Genomic DNA, 25,853 nt, shown 5'->3' with positions numbered 1-25,853 from the left:
AAATTCAGTGCAGACTTTATTAAATGCATGAATGTTATTTGCTGTCTGCTAAATTTTACATGTATGTAATTATGGCCATAATGTGTCTGCATTTATGTGTTATGCAACTTGCCATTTTGATGTTCAACTTGTTCAACTTTGGGATGGACAAATGTAAGGCTGATTAAAATCAGGAGATCCAAATGTAACATTTTATTCTTGGCAACAGGAAGTTTTCTGTTATGGATTTTTTGGTTCAAGGTAAATTAGGAGACTGTTTATCTTGCTTACTTTGATTCCTTGAGATATGAGATCAATTAGAATTTGAGACATTAAAATGTGATAAAAACTTTTGAGTTTTGTCCATCTCAGGTTAGAATCTTAAAGTTATTGAACATTTAGAAACTAATATAACCGAAAAATGACTTTTAATTTTTGGTTTTCTGATTTCTTAGACTCTTTCAAAAGATTTATGGTGAGAATGGGTAAGTTTTTTAGTTTACCGTAAAAGACAAAATCTTTGCATATTGTTTGTCCTTTGTATAACATGTCGTCGCACTTCTGTCCTGGCATGTCACTAAATGGGGATGCTGTGTGCTGTGCATGTAACTTTTTAAAATGGGGAATTTTTTCCTTAATTTTACAGCTTAATGATGATAATTCTGTATCCAAGTGTGCAGTGCATGAAGTGCTATATGACTGCAGTAGGTTTTGTGTTTATTAGAAGTTTAAAATCCAAGTTTTTTTTTTTTTTTTAAATTTAAGGAGTCGATTAAAGGTAACACAATTACTTGCCTAAGATTAGATATATTTGGTTTGGTATTTGATTGCTATATAGACCAAAATTCTCACTGCTGGATGTTGAAGCCCTAATAAAGGTATTTTAGAAAAATCTATGATGGAAAGGAATATTAGCATTTACCTTGAAGTTGGAATTCATACAGGTGGTATTATCTATAGACTCCTAGCTTATGGAGAGGTTCATTAGTTAGGGTGGTGAATGACATTAATATTCCCTTAGTAGAATTTGGAAGTATTTTCATGATTCCTGATTAGGGTAAAAAGTTATAATATGGCTATGTTACAAAGCCAAATCAGCTTTCCAAATCTGCAAAAATTAAAATCTTTTAAACTCTTCTGGAAATGTTTTCCTTTTCTAGAGTAAGGGAGAGTTAAGAGCAAATGCTGCCATACTTTTACTGCACACTTGAGAATCATTCGTGCTCAGGGCAGGATAACCAGGTGGCTGCATCTCAGTATTTTCCATCAGACTTTCAGTAATTTTGTGAATCTAACTGCTAATAGTTTTTTCCAACAAGAAGAAAATTTAAGTATGTCAAATATTTTAATCTGCCTAAGTCTTAGTAACTTAAGTATATTCCCCTACTGGGATTTATGTCATCTCTAAAAATCTCCAGTTTTGATAGCATTGGATAATTTTTAGAGTGTAGGAATTTTGGAACTTACTAAAATTGCTATTTAAAGCAATATAACCATTCTAGGTGTCAAAAGTGTAATTGAGCCCCGGGCAACTAATTGCAAGTACTTCTCAGCCACTGATTTTAAAAATCAGGCTCCCAGCATGCTTTCAATGGGCCATGCAAAGGCACATTATTCCCTATCCAGCTCCTCAAGTGCTTAAAGATTTCTCACTGGTGAGGGTGAACAAGGCAATTGTCAGCATGAAGCTTAAGCATCTGCTAATCTCAATTCACCATGGGAAATCTGTTTTAACCGATAAAAAATCTCTGCAGCTTCAAGCATTTTGAATGAAAACTTTCAGAATTTTCATTGCTAACAAGGCTTTATAATCTTAACAGTTTGTTTTTCTGAGTATAAGAACTTGATACGAATATAAACATGTGCAGCCATTTCAATGACTGTACATGTCCCTCCTTAGGGATACCCTGTATGACTGGGTTAAGAAAAGAGAAATGAAACCCAAATACCAAGTTTAGAAAGCTAAGGATTTTTCTGGTCTAGAGCTAGCTAGCAGCAGCAAATACCTTCTGTAGACTATTTCAAGATTGTTGCTTGTGTGGTACAGTATTTGTTTTAAGAGCCTGTTCTTCTTACAGTTTAGCGCCAAGGTTAACACAAATAAAGCAAGATTGTCTGTAAATTGAGATCGATGAAAGTAATGTGAATGTGTCTTCAGAAAACTAGAGTGTGCTTTATACCACTTGTAATCAAAATCTTTTACATGGGATTTTTTCCCCCATGTTCTATCGGTTACCAATAATTTCCTTAAACTGATTTGCTGCGATGAAAAGAAAAAATTGGATTGAGTATAGGCATTTAATCTAGAACTTGTTTCCTGTGGATAAACATGTTTGTAAATGTTTATCCACAGGAAACTAGGGATATTTCTTCATGATATTTCTTGGACGACATGTATGTGGTTGAACTTAGAATACTTACCTGGAAAATCATTATTGCTCACCATCCTGTGATTGAAAAATGCCTGCCTGTAGCATGAATGCTTTCCTTTTGGTAAGGACCAGGTGAAAGAGAAATGTACATTCCCTTTTGAAGTCTTAGAGCGTTCACTTTTGGCTTGCTTTTATTTGGCGCTTAACATCTGTCACTTTATTTTTACTCTGATGCTTTATATGTGGCGGTCATTTCCTCACGTGTGCTTTTGTGTCGCATGGATTTGTCTGTATGGTTCCATGACATTTGAAAACATGGTTATGATGCCTCTTGGTCAAAGCTGTTAATGACAAAGTTATTGTAAGGGTATATAGCTATAATTTGTGATATGACTGAGCCATTAAATCTTCTGCCAGGATCAACAGGAAATGAAAACTGATTCAAGGTGAAGTTGTAATCAAAGGCAACTAAGAGATACATATTTCACCTATGGGTTTTGGCCAAAAGATTCTATAGAACTGTAAGGACACCTAAGACAACAAAAAGGAAAGGACAATAAAGTTGATGCAAGTTTCTGGGGATTTTGTCCCTAGGGGACGTTCAGCAGTGTCTGCAGACATTTCTGATTAGTTACATCGGATGGGTTGGGGATGGAGGTTTGCCACCAGCACCTAGTGCTTTTATATCCTGGGATCCTGCTAAATTGTCCTGCCAGATGTAGGACAGCCTCTTACAGTAAATAATTTTCTAGCCCAAAATATCAATGGTGCTGCTATAGGGAAACCCTGATTTAGACTATCAACCTAAAAATGAAAAGTTTCTTATGTTATCATTCTAGTTTGCGGCCGTTCTAAAGACTATTATCCAGATTTTAGTACTGATTATGCTTCAGAGAATTCCTACAGCACCTAATGGGAATATATTTAAAAGTGCATAAGTAAGTGTATTCCTCTCTTTCCTTGAAAGTTCAGGACTCCGGGGACCCCAAACTTAGTATCATGGAATTTCTACTTGCTGTTTAAGGCAATCAGTGATTTTATATTTAGGAAATTTTGCTACATGTTAGTCCTTTCTGATCCCTTGCTTCTTAGATATTACTTCTTAGACTATCTCTGGTCCTTAATCTCAATTCTATGAGGTAAAGAGGTTGATATTAGATGCATTGTAGAGACATGAAGAGACACAGCTATTGTAGCTTTCCTGAGGACATACATACAGCTAGTGAGTGGTAGAACCAGACTAGGACATCATTTAATAAGATAATCCATGCAGACCACTTGCCAGTGTTGCTGGCACATAGTAAGCCCTCTGAAGTTTAATGTTATGCTGTTAACTCTGATAAGGAAGGAAAGAATTCTTCATGATCTGGCTGAAAGACTTCTGTACTCAAAAAGTTCTAGATTTTATCAGTGTGGCCTGGGGTGACCTCTCTAGTCTGAAGCTGTTTGGGGAGTTAGTTTTCAAGAGATCCCATGCAGCCATGTTTGCCTTAATAAGGATCATTGGTGTGTAGCACCTGATGGTTTTTAAAATACGATCAGTATAACCTTCCCCTTTTCTCATAATAATCCCATTCTGGCTTAAGCGATGAGGACCTGAGGCTCAGAGAAACTAAGTGATGTTAGGTTACAGTGAAAATTGGTGCCACTTTCAGGCCTGGAACCCTCACCGCAGTCTCCAGTGCTTGGTTCAGCCTGCATGGAATGTGCTCAGGCTTTATTTAGGTAACTTGACATCCTAGGGAACAAAGGGAACTCCCATTTCTGCCTTACGGAGGGATTAGTCTCCTCTACTCTGTTTGGCTCACTTGGTTCATACTGGGGGCCTCCTGGGTGCTAGGCTCTGTGCTCTTAGCTCCCAGGAGGACCATGTAGCATCTGCTCATGGTGAATGTGTTTTCTGAAAAGACACCTGTTAAGGTTTTATAGTGCAGGAGGATGAAAGCTCAAAGAACGTACATGGCCATTTCTGGGCCAGCTGAGACCATCCAGCCTTCCCTCCCACTGGAAGATTATTAAAGTATTAGCATATCCATGTTTCTTCTGGAACATATATAACCTTATGTGTTGGGTATCCAGATTCCTCTCATGCCTTGGTCCTGAAAATTTTTTTCTTGCCTCTTTTTAGTGAGTCTTTTAAAGTATTAGCACAAAAAGTCTTATTCTTTGCAGTTATAACTTAATTCATACTTTCAAATTCACATAAATCTGGTTTATATTTAGTCATACCTAGTTAAGTATATATTTTTAAAGATGCAATATATATAATTATATATGTATTCTATATGTAATTCCTTAATACTCTTTAGTAGATCCTACAATGTTTTCTTTATAAAACTTTGGGGAGGGATCTTAATTTGTTATACACATAAGAAACATTTCGAGGGTTTTTTTTGCTTGATTAAATATGATAAAACTTTCCTCATTCTTGCCATCGATGTTAAATGTGTGTATCCTGTGTGCCTTGTTATACATCAATGTGTTTTTCTCCAAATAACATGTGGACTCATGAGGGAGATAAGCTAAGCGCGCACACACACACACACACACACACACACACACACACACACCATACGCACTATAATGCTGAGTGTTAATGCCAGGAGGAAGGTATAGCTAAAGCACTAGAGGAGTAGAGAGAAGGGACAGGCCACTTTTAGCATGGAAGAGGTAGGAATCATTACCAAAGTGGTAGAATATTCTGTAGAATAACACATATATGAGCACCTACCATGGGCTGGGCACTCTGCTAGGTATAGGTGATATGGAAGCTGACAGACTAAATCCCTGCTTTATAATCTTACAGGATGAAGCAGGTGATTTGTAAATAAACTTTTCAAATGGCAGTAAATGCTATGCAGAGAAATACTATGAGGAGAAATGGTGAGGGATAAGGTGACCAAGAGAGAGGGGCATTTGCTCTTTTTTATAGGGTGGTTAGGGAGGGAAATGCTGAGGTAACATTCAAACATGACTGGAAGTGAGAGGTAAGCCATATGGTTGGTTGAAGAGCTTTCTGGGTGGGTTGAAGAGCAAGTAGAAAAGCAAGAGGTTGAGCAAGGAAACCAGTTGGCTGGAGCAAGGTGAATGAAGGGGAACACGGTGGGAGATGAGCACAGAGAGGTGGGCAAAATCCAGGCAATGTCCTTGATCTTAGAGCAATCTGCTTTTAACTCGTGTGAGGTGGAAAGAAACAGATGGGTGCAGTGTACATGGATGTCGTGATCTGAGTGTAATTTTGAGAACATCCCTCTGGCTGTGGTATTGAGCATGTGCTATTTGGGCAGGAAGGTGTAGAAACAGGAAGACTGATTATTGTAATAATCCAGGTGGGAGATATAATGGCTTGGATCAGGGTGGTAAAGGCGGAGGTGGTGAGAAGTGGTTGTATCCTCATTATATTTAGAAAGTAGACAGGATTTAATGATGGAATCAGTTATGATGTATTAGAGAAAGAGAGGAATCTGGGATGACTCAAAGAATTTTGGCCTAAAATCTGGAGGATGGAATTGAATTTTACTGATGAGTAGATTGTGGGGTGAATAATCATGGTTTTGGTCTGTTACAAGTCAAGTTTGAGTTGTCTGTTAGACTTTCAAGTGGAGAATGAATAGGAAGTTGCTTACACCCATCCAAAATGGAGTGTATCAGGGATCTTGAATGAGTGGCATTTAAAAAAGGCATATATACTGGTGAAGGGCTTTCATGTTGGAACAGTTAAAGAAAGACTCACTGGATCTGGAGGCTGGGTGATAATTTAAGCTACTTTAAAAGTCCAGCTAAGAGCTGGCTGTGTTCTGATCTAGGGTGTTGGCAATAGAAGTGGAAAGAAAAAGACACTGAATAAGAGGACTTGATAACTAATTGAAAGTAGGGAGAAGGGAGAGGCAAAGGTGAAAAATAGTTCTTAGGTTTCAAATGTGAATGATTGGAAGCAGGTTACACCATTAACAGCCACAAGCAGAAAAGCAGGTTTGGGGACAAGATTCAGTTTGGCTACACCAACAATAACCATGTGTTTAGTGAGTTATAGTTTACAAAATCCTTCCTGGATATTATTTCAATTGGTCCTTTTACAATTGAGGTGCCTAGGGGATATCCATGTAGGTAATTTATTCAACAAGTAATTGGAATTGAGTAAAGGGAGGATCTGGCCCTGGGCTGTGGATTGGGAGTCATATGCATAGAAACTAGTTGAATTCCTGAGCTAACTAAGGGCAAGTATGTTATAAAAGAAATGTGGTGATAACAAAATCTTGGAGAAGGCAAAGTTTAAAGGCCCAAGAGGATGTGGAGTTACTTAAATAACTAAAAGTAGAGTCTGTTTTAATGAAATAAAATCCAAAGTGCATTATGAAAGATCTGTGGGAAAGCACATTTTGAATACCCCACCTTCAAAAGCTCTGTCTTCTGTCTTTGATTCCTCCAATATTCATACTGGACTCCTCTCACTACCCCACTTTCCAGTGTAATTTACCATCCATTCTGTGTGCATGTAGACAGCACACATATATGCCTGTGTCTAACACCCCAGTCTGTTCATTGTTTCCAATCTAGAGTGAACTGAGAGCTAATCCACAGTACATACCCATGGCAGGAATCCATATTGGGAGACCTGAAATCTGCCAAAATAAAACACAGGGCTATAGAAGTCATTCTATTATAATTGGCTGTTAGAAACTACCTGTGGTGCTTTGAGAACAAGTCCAGGGCAGTGGTAGGGTGGATCTTAGAGAATCCTTGAGAAGAAGCAACACATTTATTCAAGGTATTGAACTTGAGGAGAAAATATCAGGTAATCATTAAATTATTTAATAAGTGCCCAGAAAAGGCAGCCAAACCTTAAAAGATTATCTTTGGGGAAGATAGAAAATTACAGATGAGTGTAGTAAATATTTCTTTCTAAAGTAATCCCTTTATGCATGGGCAACTCCAAATATGAACATTGGATTATTTTTTAGACTCATGCAGGGCTCATTTAGCCATTTTGTAAAAGAATTCACACTTGAGTGTTAGGCTCTTGTTTCTCGTTTTGGAAAAACACCCATTTATCTCTGTAGTGCTATTTCTGTGATATTATCAGTAAAACGTCTAGGTCGTACAGCAGAAATTTAGATGGAATTTCCAAATAAAAGCCCAACCTTCCAGTTTTAACCCTAATCCGGTCATGTGAACCTTGGTTACCATGGGTATTTTTGTCGTAGGAGCAAGTCCATGAGTGATGTCAGCGCAGACGATGTTCAGAACTTGCGTCAGCTGCGTTATGAGGAGATGCAGAAAATAAAATCACAATTAAAAGAACAAGATCAGAAATGGCAAGATGTGAGTACGTTTTATACTGGGAGATGGGAAGACTGGGAGAATGTATTTATTTGACTCTTCCTTGCTTCTCTTAAATGAAAATCAGTATACTTGAAATGATTTTTCTTGATACAGAATTCAGTTCTATAGAAAATGTGATCGACTTCCTTTAAAAAGATTTTACCTTTTTGACCTATTACTGTCGCCTATTTTAAACGTCACTGTGAAAAATACAATAGGAGGTTTATTTTCTCATATTCGCTATGAGTTCTAAAAAATGTGAACCTGCTTCCTTACAGCATGGTTAACTTGTTAACTTGCTTTGGTTGGTTGAATTTGGAGTATGACTGTTATTGAAGCTTGTGAAGAGAAGAGACTTAGCTCAAAGTTTAGGGGTAGCAGAAGAGTAGGGGGTCCAGAACAGTCTTGGCATTAGCAGGGAGAGATGAAGGGGGCTCTGAGAGTTAATAGAGATTTGGGGAGAAATAAGAAATGTAACTAGGAGTACTATTTGGGTTGGAAAAGTAGCTGATATGAATCAAAATCAGATGTTTTCACAGAGCTGACCTATATCCAGATGTTTATATGGATATAGATGTAATATTTAGCTTTGTTCCTGCAGGAAAAAAGCTTGACCTTTTTTTTGAAAGAGGTAATTGTTACAAACCAAAGGAGTGTCTAGAAATACACAATAGATAATTTAAACAGAGCAAACTCAAAAGAGTTTGAGGGCAACTTTATGGGAAGGGCAGAGTGTTAAAATGAACAAGAGGGCAGAGATAGTAAATCTTCATTTTCAGAGAGATTAGAGTCTATGAAATGAAGAACCCTCTGCCTTGGCTGACACTAAATTCCAGTGTCTCTTTTAGTTGGGAACTCGATTTAATTATCAAGAAACAGTAATTCAATGTCACTTTGCCAAAATACATGGTGGTGGTTTGGGTATGAAAATAACTATTGAGGGGTTATCCATTAAGTCAAGTCAGATGAAAATTCATGCTGATTATCTTGTAGGACTAAATGTACACTGCTTTTGTTCTTTTTGGAAGTAGTTTGTATTGGCTTCAGGCTGTTTTTAAACAGGAGTGGCCCTGTCTACTCTTAAAGGTATAAAGCAAACTTAGTTTAGTCTGAGACCTGTGCTTCTGTTTGGACTGAAATGCCACCAGTAATTCTTAACATGGCATTTCTCTATTTTGGAGACATAGAAAAATGTCTTAAACTCCTGAGTGTGACAACCAGCTTAGGCTGCTAGGGCTAATTTAAAAGGAAAATTAAGTTGATTGTCCTGGGGTCAGCCAGCTAGGTTAGACTTCTATTCCTGGGAATATGGGAAACAGTTACACTTGTTCCTGTGTGGTCTTCCTTATTGCCCTGTCAGTAGGGGGAGTTTACTGGCTTTGAAATCATGTACTCAAGCCTTGCCTCCCCAGGAAAGCCTTTCCAAACTCTGCCCTCCCCTGCCTCAGGTACAATTGACCACTCCCTCTCCTTCAAACCCCCACCATCCTGTGCAATCCAATCATCACATTCACTGTTGAACTTTTATTGACAAGTCTCTTTCCCTTCAAGACCAAGAGTTCCTTGAGGGGACCCACATCTTCTGCGTCTGCATGTTTGTGGTCTTCTGGATTGAGCTGGGTGTACGTTAGATGAAAGAGCGTGCAGTCATGCTTAACCATTGCAATCCTAGCTCTGTCCCAGTTGTACTCGTGAAATCTGCCATTTCACATGACAGACAGATTATTGGAGTGACGTGAGAATAAATTTGAAACAGTTCCTGATCTTTCTGACCTGGCACCCAATTACAAGCACTTAGCGTTCTTTGTGAAATGGTCAGGGAGGCAGGAGAAACAGTAATGGGGTCTATCTTACTAGGTCAGGTTTTTTAGACAGACACATGAGATAAAGGTTGGTACAGAAACGCCAGCTATAAAAAGCAAAATTAGGGCACCTTGGCATCAAGTTGGAGTGAATAGTTTCAGCGATGTAATGGGATACTCTGGCAGTCTCCCACTGCTAGAAAGGGTGTGTATGAATTCAGGTATGCCTGTGCTGATGTGATTTTCTTCTGTTAGGACCTTGCAAAATGGAAAGATCGTCGAAAAAGCTACACTTCAGATCTGCAGAAGAAAAAAGAAGAGAGGGAAGAAATTGAAAAGCAGGCACTTGAGAAGTCTGAGAGAAGCTCTAAGACATTTAAGGAAATGCTGCAGGACAGGTAAGAAAGCTGAGTGCATCTCATGGTTGCAGATACCAGTGTTAGAAATCCATATTTTATGTAAGTGTACTGTAATGGAAGGTGTATGCCAATATTAAACCATAAACAGATAGACATTCAAGTCTCAGTATGTTGCTCTGTAAAGAAAAAGCAAAGTATTGCTGTAATAAATGGTGACTTGGATCAACAAAAGAAATGGGCGCTTAATATAGTGTGCTTTACTTCCTGATTTTTACATTGTATATTCACATGTGATATTGGATGGTGTTGGCTATAATTGGTGCCGAAAATAAACTACTTTTTCTCCTTTTAAAGTGAATTTAGGAATGGAGTGGCCAAATAAAACCAGGTCCCACTCTTCCAAATTGTGTAAAATATAAAGTTCCTTTTCACGTTTTAGTGGTGCGATTAAAATTATATTTTAAAAGAAGACAATATAAACGTAAATGGGAGGGGGTGTATTTTTGGCATTGCAACGTGACAGGATAAAGGTCCAATTTAAACTTTCCTGTAGAGCAGTTGCTGTGAGAAACCTTGGAATATTTCTAGGTCATGGGGAAGGCAAATATGCTTTATGGATAATGTCAAAAAGGAAATGTGCTGTCAGGTGAAATTAAACAAAACTCCTTTGTGCCCTAGAAGCAAATGGTAAACACCGTTTCTTTCACTTAAAGGCAATGCAGTTTGAAAGGTATTCCCTACTAAACAGGAGTGACGAGGATGTTTCATGAAGTTCTCTATAAATATGAATGGTGTCTTTAATCTGTAACAATTGTCCATGTGAGTTCTCTCAAGCTGTGTGAAATCATATCCTAACTTGATCTTCCTGAAGTCTGAGTCCTTTGTGGAAATCTTTTATTTTCACTAAATTGTTTAAAATTGTGTACAGGGGGAAAAAAAAGCTCATAATCTTGTAAAGGAAGCCACATTTTTGGAAGGTTCAGATTGGTTGTAAGTTAGTTATGTCTACAGTGTGCTAATTTGGGAAGATTTATGAACTTGTGGGTAAAGCTTTGTGAAGAATCCCTTATTAAATACCTTAATTTTCTTATTAACAACTCTTTACAATTAAAAAAAAATCCCTCTCCAGTATTTGGAAGTATTTGAGAGCCTGCTTAAAAAAAAAAGTGCAGTTCTTACAATTTTTAAGTGTGGCACTAAAAAAATCACGTGTATTTATTCTATTACCATTGTATTGGTTATTGTGTGAAGTCGGCAGCCTTTTTATTCTTTGTCTTATGTTCTTGCCAAAGTAACCCATGTGTCTCTACCTCCTTGTGCTAAATGCATAACTTCATGGTTACGGTGTGCTTCTTTCTGCTAAGGGAATCCCGAAATCAAACATCTGCAGTTGTATCAAGAAGGAGGTTGCATTCTTCTGATGATATCTTGCATGAAGAAAAGCTTTCCCCTAGACTGACCACGTCAGAAGCAAGTTACCAGAGTGAAAGAGTAGAAGAGAAGGAAACAACGTATTCTGCAGAAGTTCCTAAGCAAGATTCTACAACTTTTGCAAAAAGAGAGGACGCTGCAGCAGCTGAAATTCAGCTTTCTTCTCAGAGCCCCATGGAAGAACAACACCCAGACTCTTTGTCTTCTCAGCATTCACCGAGTACACAAACCGAGTCGACTCGAATTTCAGCCTCTCTCCCCAGAAGTTACCAGAAAACTGATACAGCCAGGTTAACATCTGTGGTCATGCCTAGACCTTTTGGCTCTCAGGCAAGGGGAATCTCATCACTCCCAAGATCCTACACGGTAAAAAAAAAAAAAAAAAAAAAAAAATGTGTTCCTAGTTCATTTAGTCTGTTCTCAGGAGCACAGTGCTGGTAAACTTATGCAGAAGTTTGAGCTCCATTTACTTGATGTATAAAATGTACATAACTTATGTATAAAGCAATTCCAGCCAGTTTAGATTCAAAAGACATTCAATGCTTAAAATATAACAACTCTGTGGAACTATTTTAAACTTTAAAGTCAATGAAAGTAAGGCTGGTAACATTTTAAAGAATGAATAAGCTCTTTCTAAGGCAGAGCATTTTTTTAGTGTTACGTTTTCTCAAATACAGCTTTTGTAAAGTATTAGGTTGAACTATGTGAAGGATGCTAATAGTTCTTTTTGACCTACAAAACAGCAATTTCATATGGTTTAACCTGAATATTTTCAGGTGCCTTATGAACAGCTTTCTAGTTTCCTCTGAGTACCCCCACTTTTTTAGAATTTACTATGCTTGAAAGTGGTTATTAAAATGTATTTCATGGTTCTATTTATATTGGGATTTTTAAGAATATAGAAAATGCAGTTGTTTGCCCTGAGAATGAAGCAGTAATGCATACCTGAAAGTGGATGTATTAATTTTAACTCTGTGTCTTAAGATCAGTGTTCAAATTCTTTCTACTTCTGCCAATATTGTATCCTAAAAACTAAGGAAAAGCTTGAAAGAAATATTTAAGGTAAGGAAAACCTGCATGAACTAGCCAGGGAACTCCTAATCATTATATTAAGTAAAATAGAGATATATTTGGTAGCATAAAAATCAAACATATATGACTCATTACTAACATATCAAAAGACAATTTATAGAGTCAGAAAAATGTTAGATGAATTCTAGATGTAGGGTTAACATCAGTAAGATTTAACATGCTCCTACAAATGGGTAAGAAAAGATAAGCACTAGAAAAGCACAAAAAAGATAAGCACTCATGTGGAAATGAGTAGCCAGTTTAAGGAAGAAGGAATTCAGATGGCTGATGACATAAAACACATTGAAGCATGTTCAACTTCATTAGAGCAAGAATGAAATGTACAGCTTTCAGTCATCAGACCGACAAAGATTTAAAACATTGAAAACGTCTGGTGTTGGCAAGGGTGTAGAGACACAGCCATTCTTGTACATTACATTAGGAGTGCACTGCTATAATTTTTTGAGAAGATATATATATATATATATATATATATATATATATATACACACACACACACACACATACATATACATATAATTTATATATTACATTAGATTTTTTAATATAACATTTATTATACATAAAATATCTTTTGGGCAACAAGTATACTTTTGGAAACCTATGAAAATAAATATTCCAATTGTAATAATATGTAGGTTCTTGTTGCAATAATTTTGGAGGTTACAGAAAACTTGAAACGACATTGAATACATATCAAGTGACTAATTTGTAGATATCCCTACTATACAGCATTCAATAATTAAAAAGTCTAGTCTAGAGATCTATTAAACCCATCAGAATGATGTAAATGAGCAAAGAAAGTTTCAGAAGTCCGTTTTAATATCAACACTTTTGTAAAAACAAGTCCTCCTCCCAAAACATCACGTGTCTGTCCGTTAGCATGAAAGAACGTGCTCCAAGCTTTTAGCATTGGTTGCTGTGGGAGGTACCTTACTTTTATAGTTTTAAAGTATTTAGTTTATGTATTTTTTAAGCAGAAATCTAACAAGGCCAAGCTTAATATGATGTTTTATTTTTAGATGGATGATGGCTGGAAGTATAACGGAGATGTCGAATATGTGAAGAGAACTCAGAGCAGTTTGGTCAGCACCTCTGTGCACAAACCTGACACGAGCCAGCTTGCTACCAGCAAGTCCAGTGAGAGAGAGGGAGTAGCGGTGGGAGAAGGTGTGATGCAGCTGCCCTCCCCTACCCCCTCCTTCTCATCGCTTTCCCAGGAAGAGGCTGCCACTTCTAAAGCCACACTGTCTTCACCATCTGGCCCTGACTTAATGTCCGAGCTTGGAGAAGGGGGAAGCTCACCACAGACAGAGGTCTCCAGATCCTCACAGGTGAATTTGGGGAGGTTCCTCGTCACCCACTGCTCTGAAACATAAGTATTTCAATCTGCAAACCATGTTTCTGACCTCTAGGCATTATTATCTGGGCTGATAATGTGGAAAACAATATTGCATTTTATTTTTAGCACATCTTGGGAAGAAGGAGGCCTCTTCCACCTTTGAGTTTATGGATGCAGATTACCCTTATGATGTGTGTGAATCGAGGCTTGCTGGACAAGTCTCTTTAGGGTTTGGCTGGTTTTTCTCTCTACTCCTCATTTCAGCAACTGCTGCCTTATACTTCTAGTACTCAGCAGTCCCTGGTTCAGCTGTGGGGGTCACTTGGAAGGTTATAGATTCAGGCCTAACAGGTAAGTGAGTAATAAAAGCCCTTTCTCAGGGAAATTAACTGACCACAAGGGGAAATTGGTACACATGCTACATGCTGGTCTCTAGGGGCTCGGCATTTCTTTCCTTGTGTAAACCATCTAGTACTTAATACTGATTTAGAAAGTCTACAATTTTGTCCCATTTCTTGTATCTTAAAGGGAATATTGAGGCTTAGTTACAGTAGGACAGTTGTGTTCTGTAACATTTGGAGTCCAAACAAGATATACCATCAGATGAAGAATGACTGGAGGCCACTTATAGTTTTTCCTAATTAAAATCACCAAGAGAATTACTAGGTAATGAATGCAGTATGTTTTACACGTAAGTTAAAAGTTGTTGGTTGTCCAGAGAACAGAAAGCTTTTCTTTAAAAAAACAAAACAAAACAACACCTTTGTTAAACAGTTTGATAGCTGTATGAACCCCTTGACATGGAGGAGCTAGTGTGATTCTTTGACTTGTCAGACATTCTCTGGTGCTTTACCGGAATAGATGTGTTTTCCAAGGCACAGCATCAAGTATATAACTTGGCTTAAGTTATAGTAATGAAATAACTATGTGCAATAATTGGGTCTGGTATATTTACTACAGAAAAGCTTTACAAGTTTATGTCTTCTTTTGATTTTGGAGTCCTTTGTTCTTGAGAAAATTTGGGAATGCAGGAAAGTATACATGATGAAAGCCACTGGTTGTCCCATCATTTAGAGGTGGTAGTTGTTAACATTTAGGCATATGTCTTTGTTGTTCCCATGCATGTTTACAAACATAGATCTAAAAATATTTCTTCAGCTTACTAAAATCATGAGTTGTAAATTTTTTGCTTCATTTGTAAAGAATGGGAAAGATATCATTAGCATCATAAGTTTGAGTGGATCAGAACAAGCGCCTGTGGTATATACTTGGAGAACATAAGGTACCGGTGGGTGAATAATAAAAACAGAAACAAGGTGTCTTTTATTTTACGGACTTGGGACTTGTGTGTTTGCCTTCACCTTTTCAAATAGCAAACTCAACAGAACAGCCTCATTAATGTATTGTGCATGAGGGGGTAGTCACTCCCTCGGGGTGGCAGCTGCCTAGCTACATCCAGGGATTAAGAACAAGAGGCTAAGTGTGGTGTGGGGGTGTGTTCCAGGTTATTGCAGTTCAGAGGACCTGAATTAACATGGCATGGATCCAGGTTTCATCATTAATGGATTTATGCTCCTTTGTCTCCAAGCTTGAAATGGTATCCTACCAAGCAAAATTAGGCTTTCCCAAATAAAGCAGTTGGAATGCTTGAACACATGTATATGTCATACGGTGACTTACCTGTCTCTGAGTTGCTTGCACTATGAAGAAAGCATCTCGGGTACCGTCACCTGCTCTTGTCACTGAGAAGGAGCTTGCTTGCCTTGGGAATAGGACAGCCAATGACTAATAAGTCAGAGGTGTTTGCAACACCCTTCCAAATGTTTGTCCACACTCTGTAATTCTAGGTGTTCAGAGAATAGAAAAATCACAGATAATATGTGGGTGAACATCTAGATATTTTGGTAGCTTTGTAAGTGTTCTTCAGGTCTCCTTTCTCCTTCTTACTCATGCTTTCACTAGTAATGTCCTTTCATTTCTTTGTTCCAGCATCTCCCATGATGTTCTTTTCTATCTTTGTTTCCACTACCCTGATTCTCAGGCCCTTTCCCCATCAGTGCAAATATTTTGTAAATAGTCACATGTATTTGTACATTCTATGCAAGCCTGATGTTAGATTGACTTGCAGGAGGCCAGGCTGCCCTTGGTAATTTCTCTGCTGCAAAGCCTCCAGTGGCACTCTGTGGTCTGTTCGGTGAAGTTCAAAGCACTCAGGAGAGCGCTGTGGTCCCTCAACACTGGTCCCCAACTCCCTTTATAGTGCTGTAACAGCTGTTTATTGAGTGCTTACCATGTGCCAGACAGGCTTCTCAAGCTATTTCTTAGTCCTCAGTGATCCTTGTATCCCTGTTATGCTGTTGTGGAATTTGAGGCGTGGAGTGGTCATGTTCCTTGTCCAAAGCCATACAGGGTAGTGTGAGCTGTGGAGTCAGGATTTGAAACCAGGCAATCTGACTCAAGGTCGCCCGCACCACACTATGTTGGGGAAAAAAGAATTGGAAATAGGTGACCTGGTCATACAACACTGCTTGCTTTTTCTTGAATACCTAGTATGCTTTCTTAAACACATCACAGATATTCGTTCTTATTGTTCACACATTCTAAAATGCTCATTTTACCCATGTTTGTCTTGTGAAGTCCTCCTGTTCTTTCAAAGCCCAGGAGGGTCACTTCCTTTGTAAATCAGGACCTCTCCTTCCCCTAGTTGGAATTGAACTTTTCACCTTTGAAAGTGTCATTTGCTGAATTCGTCCTTGTTCTAAGTGTTCACCGTTTCTCCTTCACTGGTATTCTTTGTACCCTCCACAGCCTTTACACATAGTTGGCATTTTTGTATTTACTGACTCGAATTGCAGTCAAGGCCTTGATCACCAAACTGAAGTATGAACTTGGTCCAGCAGGTAATTTAGGTCCTTATAGGTTCTTTCCCATCTCCACTGCCAAGCAGGGATTTCATTCCTTTCCACTGCCTTTTCTCCTGTACTTCTCTTATGGTATTGTTTCTTTTCCTGCCTCTTTTTCTGATCCAGGCTTCCAGGGCAATCCTGAGGGTGACCCTGAGGCAAGGGGAGAGAGTGTGACTCCCAGATTTACTTTGACAACTTTCCCCTTGATTGGTCATCTATAGGGTTTTGTTTCCGGTTCTTTCTTGTCAGAGACCTCTTCTCCCAAACTCCACCCAGATCCACATTTCAGAACCACTGCCCCAGATTTTTTAAAGTTGTACCCAGAAGCCAGATGATGCACCTGGAAGGAAGGATGCTTTTTTCATGTTTGCTTCTTAATCAGCAAGCCTGTGATAGTGTCCCTTTGGAATAGTATCCAGGGCTGACCGTGTCATAGCTGCCTCCCATGCACTGTGCTTACTTGTCACCTTTGCTAGACTCTTCTCTCTGGGAGGGCAGGAAGAAGCCTGTCCTAATCACTGTTAGCACAGTGCCTGGATCTATATTAGTTGAAGGCTGACTGAGTTCTATTGGCTTCAGAGCTAAGTACGTGAGCATTAAATAGGATTCTCTTTAGTTGATCTGGAAACTGCTTAACCAGCATTTATACACATATATAACGTTGTTTCCATGGGGAACAGAAAATAATTATGGCACAGCAGCCATGCACCTTGGTACCTCTTAAATGTTTCACTTAATCCTCCCAATGACTGCAAATTAGGCGATATTATCCCCACTTTTACTGATGAAATACTTGAGATCTGAAAGTTACATAACTTGCTTTGGGTTGGTTAAGTGCTTAGGCCACAAATGTAATTTCTCTGACCCTAATTTTTTTTGAAATATGAGAAGCTCCAATTTGAGAACTGCCTTATGTGAAGTTAAGTCTCCAAATGTTAACTCATGTTAACTTTGTTGTATCTCTAGAATTTTAGAGCCAACAGGGACTGAAATATCTTCTGTTTCATAAAGATAAAGTCATTCTTCAAATTGCTTTTGAGGGAAGCTGTATGGTTATCTGAAATGTAGAATTTCTGAAAGGTAGAGTTTGAAATCTCCCCAATAGGTAATAAGTAGCTACCAACAATTTTAAATGGCATACAGTAATAATAATTGGCATATTCTGTGACTGAAATTCCAGTAGCTGTGTAGAAGATGGAGGGAAAGAACGGCAGGGGCAGGATAGCCAATGATAAGCTGGCTGCATTAGTTTGGGCTGTGGTCTCCCCTCTAAATTAAGATGGTAACCTGAAGAGCAATGAAAGAATGGGATGATTCAGGATAGATTTATGGACTGAGGACTTGGGAGCACTTTTTATGAAGGCATGTGTGTGGTGGAGAGTGGGGGCTGTTGTGTGCAACTGGGGTGGGAAGGAAAGGAGGAGGAGCCCCTGGTGTTGCTAACTTGGGCATCTGGTCAGGTCGTGATGTAACTGACCAAAGTCGAGAAACAAGAGGTGGAAAAGAGTAGGTTTGGGAAGAGGTCATGGATTTAATTTTGGATATCATGGGCTGAGACAGTAGCTGAAGACACAGCAGGGAAAGAGGTTAACTCAGGAAAGCTTGTAGTCAGAAAGATGGGAGGCTGGCTAGGGAAGAACAAGAAGTGAACGTAGGAGAGCAGACAGAAGAGCACACTAGTGAAAGTGAGAGGCGGCCAGACAGATGGAGGACAAGACAGGGGAAATGGGATAGTGGATGACAGAGAGGACCGTTTCTGAAAGCAGGAATCGGTGGTAGTGCCTGGTGGAAGGAGGATCGGAAACAGATTTGGTAGGAAAGAGATAAACTTGAAATGAGTTGAGTTAAAGCTATAGAGCTGGAAACACCACCTGCCTCTTGGAATGGAGAAGTGGAGCCAGTAGGTATAGATGTGCCTGTGGCAAAGGAGAGTGGCTCTGGTGCCACAAGTTGGGGCCACCCACCTACGTTCTCACCCTACTCAGACCCTGAAAACATGATGCAAAAGAATCATGTGTACAAAAATCAAAGTTGATACATTTCCTCTGTTACTTATGACTATAGAGTGCTTTAATTTTGTCAGTTTCAGTAAGGCTTCCCTTAAGTCAACACATTTATCTAATTGAAAAATTGGGGAGAGGGGCGCCTGGGTGGCTCAGTGGGTTGAGCGGCCGACTTCGGCTCAGGTCATGGTCTCGCGGTCCGTGAGTTCGAGCCCCGTGTTGGGCTCTGTGCTGACAGCTCAGAGCCTGGAGCCTGCTTCAGATTCTGTGTCTCCCTCTCTCTGACCCTCCCCCGTTCATGCTCTGTCTCTCTCTGTCTCAAAAATAAATAAACGTTAAAAAAATTAAAATAAATAATAAAAAAAATAAAAAGAAAAATTGGGGAGAATAGCTTTCTGACCTGTTAGTACGTAAGACTGACCCTATTTTCCACCACTTCTCATCTTTGGTGAGAGGAAACTCTTAATTAATCAGATATCCTAAAATTAAATGTGGTCATTGCTACTCTAGATAGATCATCATATTGTTGTCTAAAAAGCTCAGCTTTCAGTGTATACTTCTGTTTAAATTGTATCTAATTTGAGGGAAATTATTTTTAAATGGTGATATGTTCATAACCATACTCATATCTTTTCCTGCATAGACAACTTGAACCACTTGACGTGGTTCTTTATCAGTCATCAAGAATCTAGATTTCCCCCAAGAATTTATATTTCTGGTTCTATCTAGTTCAAGCAGTAGTAATTCCCTTATCATCATCTTCTGAAGCATGAAAAGCATGGACTGTTTGTGGAATATTCACATGGCATGTGTCTTGCAGAGATAAATAGGGAAGTAGAAATCCTAACTGAAATCACTGCTGAATAGTTTATGCTAAACTATAATTATAGATATGTTCCCCTGCTAATCTAATTCAAGGACGGAGGATTCCACAGCACTGCCATAATGGGCAGGCCATGCCACTGAAATTACAGCTTGAAACTGAAATTATAGCTACTTTTATGGATTGGTTTGGGAGGGAAGTGGTCTACATAAGATTTTCATTTGAAAATAGGGTTTTGCAAAACAAAAAGCTTGCAAATTAACATCATTATGAGAGAGAAGTTCCTGCTAGAGTCAAGGACAGGCCAGAGGTCACCTGGTTATTGATAGAAAAACACCTGTAATTGTTCCTGGGGTTCTTTCCTCCTTTGCCTGTATATAGTCCTAAGGACCCACACACTTACAGTGTGTCAGGCTGCTGGCAGCCGCAGTGAGGCTGTTGCCTGTTAACTGTTTCTGAGAGGTGGTTATCTGCCCTTTTATTTAATATGTTCAGGTAGAGGCTTCTTTCCAAGGTAAGAATATCCTTTTGTGAGACAGTTCTTCTTGTCTAATAAAATTGTGAGGCTCTTTCATCTTTAGCTACAGCTCATTCTCTTTTATCCTATTTTTGGTAGAAAAGGATAATGTTCACTTGCTGTCTCCCACAAAGTATTCTTTTTATGTAGTTTGAGACTATTTATTTGAACTCCATCATATCTTTTATTTTTCAAGATAAAAAACATCAGTTAGTATCTTGAATATCTAATGTATCATTTGTCTCTGTGCCCTTTTATAGCAATAGATTCTGTAGATGGCTGTAAGTTGAATTTTTTTTTTTTTTTTGGACGGTTAAGTGTGGTGATGACCGCTTGTTTTCACTGAGTCATCTCTAATGTAAGTGTATGGTAGTTTCGGTTAAGGAGTGGAACTAACCAGTAATTTTTTCTATTCATAGCAGAGCTTTATTCTGGAGATTGGTGTTCATCAGGCTGATTATTAATGTGTTCTCACTACCTGCATCTGGGTTCCTGTATTTAAACTGCTTTACAAGCTTTCTGATGAAGACTTTTCTATATCATTAGCTACAGATTTTTAAAAAATAATTCCATACCCAACTCTTGAAGAGTCAATAATTATTTTTCAAGAGCCAGGACCATGCCTCATCCATCTTTATTTCCCAAGAACTAGGCACTGTGTTTTATACAGAATAGATGTACAATAAGTGTATGTTGAACAAACGATAAGTAAATGTTAAAGCACTTCTGTGTCCATAGAATGTAGTAAGCTCCTGGTTCAGTGTCCTCCTTGCCTTCTATTTCAATTCTTATATAATATCAGTTTTTCTCAGAATATACTCACATGGATTTTAAACTTGTTTTAGAGATGGAAAAACTTTGGCATAAAGCTTTATGAATTGCCCAGTTGGCCCTAGGTTCGGTTTTCACGGCCACGTTGTACTGGAGAATGTGTAGGTTTTTTTTTTTTTTTTTCTGGAAAATTAAGTGGCTTTAGGAATAACTTTTTCTTTTAGTCTAAGTTCTTAATTATTTGGAATCAAAGACTGAAACTAGTCTGGGAATGGCAAGTTAAAATTCATATCTGCTGTTGACCCAAAATGAAACACATAAATTATGAAAGATAACTCAAATGTTCACAGACATTGTATAGTTTAATACTTAAAACATTTGTTTTGGAAATGGCTGTGAGTCTGTGGCCCCGAGAATTTGCTGCCGTGGGGTATGGTGGTGGAGGCTGGCTGTTTTCCGGGACGCCATTGTTCTTGGTCTCACTGGCTGTTGTTACTTCCAAGGAGGTTGTGACTTGTTGCTCAGCGTGTCTCAGCAGGGGCCCTCTTGGCATCTGACCTGTGGTTCCTCTGAGGTGCCATCGCTCCATGTCCCATAGCTGTGTGGAGGCTCTGCCCTCATCACTGGATCTTCGCGTGGCTGTGGGGCAAACAACGCCTTGCCAAAGCTTCAGGCGCTCTTTAGGGGGTGGTGTCAGTCCCACAGGCGCCCCACAGCTAGCTGATTGTGTGTCAATGAACCCCTTGAAATTATGCAGCTATGTTAAATGTCAGAGATACTTTTTCTAGAATTACGGTGGCATGTTTAAAATGGTTAACAATTTTTTTTGCTATTTTCAAAAATGCCATTGTATTAAAATGTATGATCTGTAACATTGTATACATTTAAGGTATATAGTTAGTATATTAATTTGACACATTTATATATTGTAGTATGATTGCCATTGTAGTGATAATTAGCACCTCGATCACCTTACATAATTTTCTTTTTAGTGGTTGGAATAATTAAGTTATAGTCTCTTAGCGAGTTTGATCATAATACAGTGTTGTCTGTATTCACTGTTCTGTGCATTACGTCTCAAGGGCTCATTTACTGATTGCCAGTTTGTACCCTTAAACAGCACACAGTCTATCTTCTTACTCTTTTCCTATTTGGGTAATAACAAATGGTCTATAAAGTAAACCCAGTTGTATGGTGAGCATATGCCCAAGATTTATTAATGTCCAACTGATTTAAAGTATTGGTGTGAAGAAAAATATCTATTAATGTGAAGTTTTCCCTTATTTTATCAGAAAAGCTAACTCACTGATATTTATATAAATGAGGGTTTTACTAAACCCAAGTTAAAAAGATGGATGCTCCTGGTCTATCATGAAATAATTCAAGTGTACCTTGAATATAGCCTCCCTCCTTTCATGGATAGACTTTCCTCCTTGTGGGTGCCAGCAACACCTGATCCCACTGGTTCATATTTGTTTTCAGGATCAGTTCAGTGATATGAGAATCAGCATACACCAGACGCCTGGGAGCGGTCTTGACTTTGGGTTTACAGTAAAATGGGTGTTTTCTGGGATCTTCGTTGCGTCAATTGAAGCAGGTAAATCATTGATTTATCTCTACTGAACTTTCTTCCCCTTGTTATCCTATGCTGTTCACAACCCCCTCCAGAAATTAGTGTGTTTACTGTAGGAGGAGAAAATACATGTGAAAAGTGCAGCAGGAAAGCCAGGAGGTGCATCCTCTTCCCCGAGACTTCCCTGAGACTGATAGTGTTTTTTCTCTTTGCCTAATTAATTTGAGTTTTGTGGGGTCTTAGTTTTGTGACCTTTACAGAATTCGTTTGTCAGAATTTTAGGTTTGATATTTGGAAATGCTACCAAACAACACCTCACTGGAAACTCAAAAAGAACCTTCCATGATTGGCTGTGTCTGTGGTGGATATTTAAGTGCTGTATAATAAATCGATGTTTTCTGAGCATCCTAATATATCTGTTGTCCGTGGAGTGTCCTCAGGATGCTTCAGGACTTTTACAAAAGTCCTTCCCCATCTGGGGTTATATCAAGTCAGTCCCAGGCAGTCTTCAGCAAAATATCACCACAAGGCCTAAAATTCAAATGAAAGCTACTGTTGTTAAGAGGAGTTCCTCACTTACATGTTTTAGCTATATAAAAGTGCATGCTAACACTGGTTTTTTTTTTTTTAATTTAAGAAAGTTCTTAAAAAAGACTTTAATTAGATAATGGTAAGTGGCAATTGTAAGCAGTTTTAAGTGGCCTTGCTTTTTTCCTTTTCCTTTTTCTTTTTTTTTAAAAAAAATTCCATTCCAGGGTACATTTGGTTTTGGAAGCTCAATTCAAGTACAATGTATTTCACATTTTTAATTTAAAAATAATTAAAAATGTTTCTTTGTTCCTAGGAAGGTAATAAATTTTATTGAATAGATGAGCTTATTTCTCCTTTGCATGTTAATGATGATGCTTACTGTGGAGTGAAAAATGCCTTTGCTGCTTTGTATATTGTGGATACCCAAATATTTGATAACGTAAAAAAAACCTCATGGATCTACCCTAACTGAAAAATACAAGAGATGGTTAGTTGACATTAAGAAGGCATTTTTTTTCTTTAAGTAAGCAATTGGTAGAACATGGATTTTGTTGTTTTTGTTGTTTGTTTGCTTAGAATTTTTTATTATTGGTTCCTTAATTGATTTTGCTTTATTTAGGTAGCCCAGCAGAATTTTCTCAGCTACAGGTAGATGATGAAATTATTGCTGTTAACAACACCAAGTTTTCATATAAGGACACAAAAGAGTGGGAGGCGACCATGGCTAATGCTCAAGAAACTGGAAACCTAGTAATGGATATCAGGCGCTATGGAAAGTCTGGTAAGTTGGTTTTACCACCGTCTGGCTTTCTAAATCGGGAACTGGTCTTTGGCAAGCGGTTCTAACAGCTTGCTTCAATAACGTCTTCCTCAGTTTTTAAAAATTTTTTGGCTTCAAGATGTTTTGCGGTTATGCTGTCACAAGTCTTGAATGATACTTCCTTGACTATTCTGTCTGAAGACTTTTCACTAGCAAATTTACTGAATTTACATTATTTATTGGCTGATTTACATGCTAGACTGACTTTGAATGCAAATATTAACTGGAAGCTATTGTAATTGCATCTGCATTTGGGAGTCATATAATAATGCTGAGTATTAACAATTACGCTATGATTTTACTTTCTCTACGGCACCGTAACTAACTGGTATGAGAGAGAACATGGTAGGCAATTGGTCATGTTGCTGTTGTTCATGCTCAAGGAACTTTCAGTGTATATTCTATTATTGTGTTTCTTAGCTGTTGAGGGTAGATGGAGAAGGGCATTAAGCCTCCCCCTACCTGTTAAGGCATGATATCAAAATATGATACTCTATCCTGGCTTACAGAAAGATTCAGCAAATTTGCTAGTCTTTACATTATTAACATCATCTAACCCTTGTGTTTTTGGAAGGTGATCTGTTGGTCAAAACACGGAACTCTTGACTTCTTTCACACGCTACCTGATTTGTTTGTATGTCTTCTACATGTTCATTTTGTATATGTACATTCAGTAACTTTGTTCTTTCCACTCCAACATTTATGTGTACTCATTTCTTGATCATCATGTGCCAATCAGACTGGGGCAGAGACCAACCTTCCCTGCCATTTACACGGCATAAAACCCTCAATCTCACCAGTATGGCTACCAAAATTATAGGTTCACCTGAAACAAAGTGGATTGATACAACTTCTGGAATTTACAACTCAGACAAATCTTCAAATCTGTCAGTAACGACTGATTTCTCGGAAAGCCTCCAGCATTCTGTAAGTATTTTGAGAAGTGGGAGTATTTGTGTAGAGCAAAGTATCTGTAGGAAGTCTGTGTGGGTGGGGGAAAGGATTTATTTGAACAATTTTGATGCTACTTTAAAAACCATTAGTTGAATAACATAATTTATAGGAATGAGAGTAAAAATGTATTTTTGACAATCCTATGGCATTACTACTAATAGAGTAATAGTTACATAATGGTAAAATCAAAAGATCCTGTACTGTTGTTTTACAGGTATTTCTTACCAATCTTCATCATTATGCCCATTCCTCAGATCTTTGTGGATATGAAGTAGTAATAATATAAAATTATACACTGTAATTTGTTTCTGCTTTCTTTAGTCTTTACAGGTAAATTGTACACAATTACTATAGGAGGCATGTTTAGTTTCTTATGTAGGTGAATTTGATGGTTAGACTTAGATGTGTGGTTAAAAGATATTCAGTGACATTAATTGATGAAAAATAATTACACTCTAGGCATTTTCCTAAGTATCAGTTAAATTTAAAATTTCAAATAAATGCTTATATCGACTCCCTAGATATAGTTGTTGTTATCTAAGATACTCTTTTAGCCAGTAAGGAGTTCCTGCTACATTGTGTAAGAAATGCTTAAATGCTGAAGAATCTTATGTGCTTATGTTGCTTAGTCATAAATACAAGCTAAGTGAACTAATTATTTGGCATATCATGTTTCTTGGAAAAGGAATGACTGAATTTAAAGTCATCCATGCTTATCGATAGATGGTCATTAATCCTTCCACAAATATTAAAGAATAATGAAAATTTTTTTCTATTTATGTAAAAGGCTGTAAGAAATACATTAATATCCTGAAAAACTCACCTTATTAAGATATTTTCACCAATGGGATATGCATCATTTAAACGCAAAGTCCAGTTGAGGAAATAGATGCTAACTGGCATTTTATCCTTTCCAGAATACTGAATCCAAGGAAATAAATGGAATTCGTGATGAAAGTAATACTTTTGAATCAAAAGGTAAACATCACCATTGTAACTATATTTATAATATAGAAGTGCTAGCATCCAAGTTTTGCTATTATAAAAATTAATGTCAGAATAGAGGCAAAGAAAAACTGATCCCAATGCAAGTTGAAACTAAAAGGTTAGCATGCAGATCCAGTTGCAGCCAGGTGGAAAGGCATTCAGTTCCAGGGTTTGAATAGTTCAGGAACTGCAAACAACGCTTTGGCAGCATGCCCAGGAGCTTTGAGTGCCTGTGTGTCTAAGCCAAATAAGAAAGACTGGTTTCCCGA

The 25,853-nt window shown here is 38.1% G+C and overlaps 1 protein-coding gene across 23 annotated transcripts in view; it reads left to right on the top strand.

Annotated features, from left to right (window-relative positions):
- LMO7 (LIM domain 7) overlaps window positions 1-25,853 on the top strand; it is a 192,942-nt gene that overhangs the window by 148,202 nt on the left and 18,887 nt on the right. For 14 of the 23 annotated variants that reach the window (XM_053897305.1, XM_053897562.1, XM_053897810.1 and 11 more), the window contains 9 exons: window positions 435-464; window positions 7,556-7,673; window positions 9,731-9,873; window positions 11,199-11,631; window positions 13,380-13,691; window positions 22,202-22,316; window positions 23,443-23,604; window positions 24,383-24,570; window positions 25,515-25,575. In XM_053897305.1, the coding sequence (XP_053753280.1) occupies window positions 435-464; window positions 7,556-7,673; window positions 9,731-9,873; window positions 11,199-11,631; window positions 13,380-13,691; window positions 22,202-22,316; window positions 23,443-23,604; window positions 24,383-24,570; window positions 25,515-25,575 (1,562 nt within the window). The remainder of the gene's footprint in view (window positions 1-434; window positions 465-7,555; window positions 7,674-9,730; window positions 9,874-11,198; window positions 11,632-13,379; window positions 13,692-22,201; window positions 22,317-23,442; window positions 23,605-24,382; window positions 24,571-25,514; window positions 25,576-25,853) is intronic. The other 9 variants (XM_053897832.1, XM_053897767.1, XM_053897652.1 and 6 more) reach the window with 3 other exon arrangements.

Source organism: Panthera pardus, unplaced genomic scaffold, assembly GCF_024362965.1.
Source record: "Panthera pardus isolate Hobbes unplaced genomic scaffold, ASM2436296v1 HiC_scaffold_1, whole genome shotgun sequence".
Lineage (NCBI taxonomy): Eukaryota > Metazoa > Chordata > Mammalia > Carnivora > Felidae > Panthera > Panthera pardus.
The sequence above is the reverse complement of the archived record's forward strand: the minus strand, read 5'-3'. Positions and strand labels throughout refer to the sequence as shown.